An 8,652-nucleotide genomic window follows, 5' to 3' on the forward strand; every position below is an offset into this window, starting at 1 on the left:
CTCATTTGTGAGCTTCAAGGGCCACAGAGTAATTGTTTAATGGCCTCTTAAGGCCCCAGGGCCTTATTTTGCCCAAGTATCTACTAAAGATAAAAAGTGAAAGGAGTGTGATAAAATGTACTAGAGATCAAAAACAACCTTTACAAACTATCATAGTCAGCACCTATTTTGTACAATTTTTCCTCAGAAGCATTGAGAGTCAGTTCAATCTGCCCCACAGAGTGACCCACATTTATTTACCATCAGAGGAGCAGACGATTGAATCATGGAGTCACTGAGGCACACAGTGTGACTCATCCGCCTGCAAACAAATCACTCATCAGCACTCCATTCATCAACCCCACCAGATAAAAGCACTTAAAAAGTCCTTTAAGATCACAGACTGTTGTACATTCGTAGCAACACAGATTACAAAAGTCTGTCACTCTGCGTGTAAACATCAGACAGGTGTCAGGAAACAGAAAAACACCAGAACTTRATTTTGAAACAGTTTGAACACCAAAACCAAAAGCAGTTTTTCCTTTTTCTTTGTTTCTTCAAARGCTTTGTGCTATTTTTTTCCCCTGTATTCTGAACTTTTAACTTTTGTTTTGAGGCGGTTTATATTCCTGTGTTGTGTTTTGCAGCGGTATGTTCAGACCCACTTAGGGARGACGCTCTGCTCAAGAATAAACGCTGTGAAGAGTCTCCAACTGCACTTTCTACACTCACTGCATGAACAACGGGAGCTTTGTTAAAAAAAATCCGTCATGCCCTGACACTCACTCAAGTACTGCACATCCTCAGCCGGGTAAAGAGAAATAAAAAAAGAAGAAAAACATGAGCGAGAAATGGACCAAGAAGTAATAATACACTTATATACAAGCCCTTATTCGGTAATCATAAAGCGTTTACCATGAACGATATTTCAGAGAAAGGAAACTTTCTCATGTATGTGAAATCCAGGTTTCATCATGGGCTTATGAGTTCATACTGACACACTTTCACCAAATAAAAAAATGCAGCGGGGGCTGGCAGCTCAACAGGGTGGATGGACTGGGGTCATTCGCTGGTGGAAAGGAATTTGGCTTTTCAGCATGTCCAGTGMTTCATATGATCTCTAAGAACAAACTACTGCATTTATCAAAGTATTTAAACACAAACTACACATTTTATCCACTGCAGCTGATAACATCTTAAGAAACTCAATCGCTTTAAACGCAAGTGTCATTTATTACCAGAATGYTTTTAGTGGACAGTAAAACATTAAGATTGTACCTTTTTTTAATCCATTGCTCTTATTCTGAAGCTGAATAATATGAAACAACATTTAACAAATAACTGGTGCAGTAATTCGTCAACAAAACTCAAGAAAGTATTCATGTTCGGCAGGATTTCATCACATCAACAGACAAAAACAGATGTCTCCAGATGTTTGTCAGCGTAAACGTCTGACCAATGGAGCAAGTGGAGCAACTAAACTCCCAGTTTTTAAAGTGAAGCTGCAAGCTTATGGATCTGCTTTTTTACTTTTTAAACTTAAAACATTTTCTCACTCACAGCAAGAAGACAAATGCATGTGGTCTTTAGCAGTTTTGAACTTCACTTTTTTTAGCTACAAACGAAACATAATTCATTAACAAACAGCTAGCTGCTAGGTCGCTAATCAGARAGCATTGAGGCATGTTAATGGAAAAGATAGCTACAGTTGCTTTTAATTGTCAAAGCTTGGTGTACTTCGATACGAGAAATAAGACTGTGGAACAATCTGGAGAGTGATGTCAAAAACGCCAGATCAATGTTTATGTTTAAGACAATGATAAAAGTCACTTTGTTAAAGAAATATGAAACAATAAAATCTGTATTCATACAAAATGTTGTTCAACAAGGATTAGAGGATGAAAGTTTAAAAAGCAAAGTTTTAATGAATAAATCAGTTGCCGATTAGTTTTATGTCAACAAGTTCATTTCGACTCACCTAATATGTCCTCATAGGCGTTCTCCTCTAAAGTGCTTTTTGAATTGGGTCGACTGTGTGGGTCTGTGGTCAGTGCGCCGTTCTCTGTGGGAGAGGACGGATGCGAAGACGGCAGGCTGGCAGCGTCCTCTGACTCGCACGACTCCCTGGACAAACGTTCAGACAAGTTAAGCGGACCGAGAAGCATAAATTTAAAAAATGACAAAAGGAAAAGTCTTGAAGGAAGTAGGTGTTAAAACAAAAAGGGGACAGAGGAAAAACACTGCCGGTATAAAAACAGTCCAGATGTGTAGTTCAAATTCCAAACAGGTGGTCGAATAACTCCAAAACCTTAAAACTGAAGAGCACCAATAGGACAAGAGACACTGATTCCCAATGAGGTTCTAGAAAAGCAACCAGTAAACATGAGATATCTAAGTTTTGGGACAGTTGAGTGAGAGGATTTACTGTATGGTCACAACACAACATCAGCAGCATGTGGTTTTAAGGCCTGGCCTGAAATTGCTGGAACCACAGGAATGTTAAACAGAGTCCAAGGGATGAACATTTGAGGATTTCACATAGGAACAATCTGGTGAGGCAACACCCTCACACATAAAAAAGAGAGTACATCTGATTCAAAAGTTAAAAACTAAAAGTAAAAATGAGACAAAGGTCAGATTCACTGAATATAGATTGGAGTTTAACTGTTGCTAGTCCGTATGAGTTTTAAAGTGAAAACGCTCCATCTACATGTTGCCAAATCTTTGTTTTATAGAGCATCACAAAGTTCTGGAACGCATCTGACATGTTTAATGTTCTGCAAACCAAAACAAATCAGCCACCGTCAGCATGAGCAGCTACCCGAGGGTGCAGTGAAGAGGCATGCCTTAGCTGTGAGAATACAGGAAGCAAACCCAAACCTCACCTGTCGTGGATTCTCGCAGGGGTGCTCCCCTCGCTCTTTGCCGTCCGCGTGGCACTGGGCGCGGGGGTCAAGGGCAGGGGCGGCGGAGATTCGGAGGATCTGTCTGGAGGTAGTCCATTGGTTGGCAAAACGTCCTTTTGGTCCCTTTTGGCGTCGTACTCAAAAGTGCGTTTGGGTTTGGGTAAGGGGTTGATTTGTGTGCCCGCTGAGGTCTGTTGGCTCGGCGGTTCTGGGCTCTCTGACCTGGTCGAACTCACGCTAAACCTTTTTCTGAGTTTGGAGAGCTTTTCCAAGGCTGAAACGGTATCGGGTTCGGTGGCCACCGAGCAAATGCTGCTGCGCTTGCTGGCGCACGTGCTGTCCAGGTCGTCGCCTATCACGAACGACTTCTGTCTCATCTTGTCCGGAGCATAGCAGTTACTCAGGTAGCGGGGAGGTGGGGGGCTGGGGTTCTCCTTCAGCGCTTGCTCTATCTTTTGTATCCTGTTGAGGACTGCTGACGTCTCCTTGCGAGCGGACAGGGTTCGCACAAATGCTCCCGAGGACTCGGCCTTGACTTTCCGTTTCTGGAAGCGGCCGAGGCCGTCTTTTTCTGGAACGCCCTCCTCATTGTCCGTCCCTGTGAAGGAGCATTCGGAGAACGCCGTGCTCATCCTGCGCGTACTCTTGAAATCAAAAGTCTTCTCGCTGCAAGGAGACGACAGCAGACTTGGGCAGCCCTCGCTACCCCCCACACAATCCCCTCCTCTTTTGTCCAGACACAAACTCATCCTAGGCAGAGACACTCTCCTGCACTCCCATTCTGAGATCTTTTTGCGGATTGTGGTGGGGGGGACGCCTACTCCCGAGTGAGTAAGTGAGAGGGTGCGCTTGTGGCCTTGGTTAGAAGAAGGTCCCAGTGAGACTGTGCTCCAGCTCAAAGGCCGACCATTGAGTCCTTCTCCTGCGTGGAGATCCCCTTGGTTCTCCTTTTGTTCCTTCTGCTCCTGACAGGACTTGGTTTGAGCTGGGGGCTTGTAGATCGAGAGCCTGTTGTCCAGGCAGCTGATGCTCTTGGACTTGGTGAGAGGGTCGGTGTCACCTGTGAGAGAYGCACCACTGCACAGGCTAGCTGTCTTGCCGCTCCATCCAGAGCGTAGCAGGAACCGGCCGTCGGTCCTGGCGTACTTGCTTTGCTTGCCAGAGTTCTCGGCGTCGCTGAGGAGGAGCTGCTGGCTCTGGACCCGGCTGGCAGAGACCACCGGGCACGGGGAAGTGGACTGAGACCTAAAAAAAAGAGGAAGGTGTGAATGAGTGTAAAAACTTACAAGTCATCTGAAAGATTGTTAGAAAAAAAACAGACGAGCTGTAGGAGTTGCCAACAGGTCCGTTCAACCTTGAAGCCAGAGAAGTAACAAACTTAATGTGAAACAGATGGGACAACACGGTAATGAATAATCTGACACTTTTAAATTCACTTCCAGGATCAAAAGCAGAATTAGAACTCGAGCCTCGTGCTTTAAAACGACCACAGGAAAGAATTCGGCTTTTGGCAGCAAGAGATTAGTAAAAAAATGGCCAAAAGAAATACAGTCAACATTAAAAACGCCACTGTGGATTTTTCCAGATAATCAAAAGACCGTTGAAGAGCTTCGCAGCAGACCTCACACAGAAACACACGCTCAATAAAGTGCTCTTACCTGCAAACGCCACGCAGCTCCTCTCAGGTTCTCACAGGTTTTTCTGGTCCCTGCAGCTAATTGATTCTATATCCACTACCGCCGTCTGGTTCTCACACAAGTTTTCTCATGATGCCCACCTTCCTGAACTCTTCCAAAGAGAAGCAATACTTCCACTCAAGACAGACGACACCCTAACACTCATAGTCTCCCAGAAAGCTTCTCGTTTATTTGGACATTGACTAATCATTGTGAAAGTGTAGAGCTGGCAGATCTGATGTCACAGTCTCGGCTGGAGTAACGACTTATGGGAGGAGAAAGCTGAAGGCTGTGGATTGTGTTCCAACAACGCAGATCGGGGCAGATCTGGCTTCACACCTACCTGCCCTTCCCTGATTTCACTTGTTTCTCCCCGGGTTGGAGAGAATTTCACAAGGACTGGGTGCTTGCAAGCCCCAAGCGCCTTGGATGAATCATATCTCATTTCCCTTTGAGGAGTCTGAGAATAAGATGGCAGGAAATGTCTGTCTGCACATTAACTTAAAACACACACCTGCCTGGTGATGTAATTAATCTGACACCTGAACTGAACCTTTTTTGTGTTTTGGTTATTAAAGACCAAAAATCAAYGTTTCACATGGTCCTTTTACTATTTAGCCCGGAAATTTTTGATGTTGCTATCGAGCAAAAACTTCTCACATCCCACCTGCAGAACACGACACTAAAAGGCTTAGATTCTACAATTTAGCATTTATTAGCAACAAATCACTCTTTCTAAATCTTTTATAACAGAAGACATCGCAATGCTTTACTGTGTCCAATATCTGAAAATAATTGATGAAACAGAAATTATACGTTTATTCAAAAATTAGATCCAATCTGACATCTTCTGTTTCAAATATCTATCTTCATGCCATTATACTCTCAACCATGTCATACTGTTTACCTGTTTGGTCTCTTACAACAAATGAAATCTTAGAACCCATAGTTAGGCTCTACAACAGGGCCTACAAAATTCATAAAAAACTTCCTGGTTGGACTCATCACTGTACAGTTCTTTCATTGTCTGATGCCTTGACTTTTCAGAATTATGTTTTGTATAGTGGTATTAATTTATATTTTCAGATCTTCCAAGGTGCCAGTTATGGAACTCTCTGTGCATTGCTGCCCAAATCAAATTCTGGAAGTGGTCATTCAACTAGATCTGTTGCAAAAGAACAACAGATATTACTAACTTTTAAAAACGGTTACGGCCAGAGGTCTTTCTTCTATGTTTATACTAAAGCATGGAGTGACGTTCCTCAAAACATAAAGTCCATTTCAAAACTACAGCCCTTTAAGAAGAATCTTGTCTGCCATCTGCTGGACACTTTTTGTTGTGCTCATATTTAGACGTCCTATTTTGCAAATGCTGCCTTTTTGAGATTTGGTATGCTTGTTTGTCTTTGTGTCTATGGTGTATAATGATGTGATTGTGATGCTGTATTTCTGAGTGTTTTATGTGCTGCAGAACAGGAACCTGCTGTAAAACAGCAATTATGCTGAGTCAGGCTTGATTTTTAYTCATCTTTTCCTATTAAATAAATAAATCAAATCAATTTATTCTCTGATTAGATATTTTACAGAAACTAGTTACTTATTGTCATAAATTATTTGTTTATATATCTGCTTCCACTTGACAAGTGCACTCATAAGTAGTTGTCATTACATTTATATTTATCTGTTTTAATTTTAGTGTCTTTTTCCTGTTTTGGAGGGGATCTAGAAGCAATAACAGAAGAAGCCAGACAAGTTGTAGTGTCACTAGAAAGAAATATGGCTGCCTGGGGAGTGTCTTCAGAATGTCTGACTGCCAGGACACAACGCTCCAGGAGATCTATTTGATTTTCAAAAAGCTGGATTTTTTTTGAGCATGCACCTCATGAAAAAATATAGAATTAGTTGTATGTAAAACTACAYATATTACACCAAATTATTATGATTGTTTCATATTGTCAAGACCTTAAATAAAGTTCAAAAGAGTCTATTAACTCTTTTAAGTCGGAAGCAGTGCAGAAAATATTACAACTTTTATTACATAAATAAGAAGCACGAGAATGCCAGRGGACAAAGACTTTCTGGAGAGAAGCGAGAGAAGGAATGGCACGAAACAGAGAAAAGAAAGAATCTCCCTGTTGTTGTCATGAGCCCTTTGTGTCCGAGTTTGCTTTCTTCCTGTAGGCGTTTTCCACCTCATTTCTTCTCACTTGTGGCTAAGCCACTGACTTTGTAACTCACCAGTCCGTCTTTTCCTGAACCTTTTATTGAGTGTGTCCTTGTGTGTTTTTTTTCTTTTCTTTGCAATCGTTTGTGAAACTTTAAACTCCTGCTTTTGCTGTTTTTGTCCATAATGGTTAGTTTCATAAAAGTCGTTTAAGGTAACGCTCTCTGCTTTGTGTTCGGATTCACTTCTCTAAGCTGAAAAAAAAAAAAACCACCACATTTGGCAATAAATGTGATCCAATAGAAATACAGTAAGTTGGGTGTGTGAAATACCTCAAAACTGTTCTAAAATAAACCCATTAAATAATCAAACTGCGTTGTTTCTGTCAGTTATTTTAGATGATTGACAGGATTTCGGGGTCGCTGTTAGAAATTCTGGCAAATCAAACATTTTTTGGCTTCATGGGAAAACTCTGAACAAAACTTTGGCCGGTGAATTTAACTACTGCAGTAAATCGTGTTCTCTGAAGACCTGATGCTTTGGTAACAAGCAGAACAAACAGAAACACAATCCCACTAACGGTGAGGTTTTTTTAAGGCAATCACTGAGGTGATATTTTACATCTTCTTTGTTTACCTATCACAAAAAATGTAATATCATCCCAACGTTTTTGTTGAGTCTGAGAAACACCAACGATAAAATGGTAAATTAGTACAAACAAGTTGATTCCCAAAGAGCTATCAGCTGAAAACCTGGCACCCAGCAGATTATCAGCTGAGGAGTGATTCATCTCCCAGTTCCTGTGACAGGTCTTTCTCCTGTTTCTTCCAGACATGACTTCACTCTTAATCTACTGTAGATYGGTTTTAAACCTGACATTCTTTTCTTTTATCCTCCACGTATCCACTTTTCTCATTRATTAAGCAGCACAGTAAGCTGTCAAGTTCCGGTATAAGGACTGAACAAAAAACGAAAAACACAAAATCAGCCAATATCCAAAAAAATCACAAGTTTCAGAAATCCTGGCTCCTGGGAGGCAAACAATAACAAAATGAGGAATGACTCAAAAATGTTGGACAGTTGTGTTACTGATACATCCTTAAACCAAATTTACAGGCAAGCTTTTACCTGCTGTTTTTGCAAAACTTCACTCCCTGATAGATTTCAGCCACAACACGGCCTCACTTTGCAAGACATTATTTTTAATATTGTAAAACAAAATGTGAACGGTCCATGGAGTCCTCGCAATCAGACACCCATATGGTTATATAAAATATGTGCTGATTTATTTATTTCTTTTTTTTCCTCCTATTTTCTTTGGATTCTTAGTGATGTAGCTCAAGCTTGTAAAAACAATCCCAGTGCTGTCAGCTTTCAGCTGGGCTGACCACACATGCTGTATCGTACAAAGAGCCGAATGTCCGTCACAACCTTTGCCTTTGGCTTTCACTCGGGCTTCCAGGACTTGCTAACCACAAGCCACATCCCGTTCCCAACCCAGATGGAGAGCGCAGAAAGCTTACAAAAGCAGCTACTGCTGCAGTTCAGAACCAACCCACTGCCTGCCACTTTTTCATTTCTTTATTATCGTTCAGCACATATCTGAGGGCTTTGGAGGCTTCGGCATGAAGAGACTGTGTGAAGTTTATCACATTAATGGTATCTATCAGTCAACCACTATGTTGTCTGTTGCCCAAACATCTCTCTGGATTCCTTTTAAGCATTAACTGAACTAGATACCACATAGCAGTAGCATAGATGACCCCTGCATGCACGCAAAGCACCAATGCACCAGAACTCAACAGAGATTTATTGCTTTTGGTCGGGGTCTGGAGGGGGTAGGTGGTGCTCACTGGTAGGCCCGATGGATAGCCCTTCATCAGAGCTAAACAACAAATAAATAAATAAATAAATAAATAAATAAATA

At 41.6% G+C, this 8,652-nt stretch overlaps 1 protein-coding gene across 2 annotated transcripts in view; it reads right to left on the reverse strand.

Annotated features, from left to right (window-relative positions):
• dennd2b (DENN domain containing 2B) overlaps nucleotides 1-8,652 on the reverse strand; it is a 56,777-nt gene that overhangs the window by 34,401 nt on the left and 13,724 nt on the right. For both annotated transcript variants that reach the window (XM_014026680.1, XM_014026687.1), the window contains exons 3-4: nucleotides 2,865-4,130; nucleotides 1,958-2,103 (exon numbers count right to left, since the gene is read on the reverse strand). In XM_014026680.1, the coding sequence (XP_013882134.1) occupies nucleotides 1,958-2,103; nucleotides 2,865-4,130 (1,412 nt within the window). The remainder of the gene's footprint in view (nucleotides 1-1,957; nucleotides 2,104-2,864; nucleotides 4,131-8,652) is intronic.

This window comes from Austrofundulus limnaeus, unplaced genomic scaffold (genome assembly GCF_001266775.1).
Source record: "Austrofundulus limnaeus strain Quisiro unplaced genomic scaffold, Austrofundulus_limnaeus-1.0 Scaffold5, whole genome shotgun sequence".
Taxonomy (NCBI): Eukaryota; Metazoa; Chordata; class Actinopteri; order Cyprinodontiformes; family Rivulidae; genus Austrofundulus; species Austrofundulus limnaeus.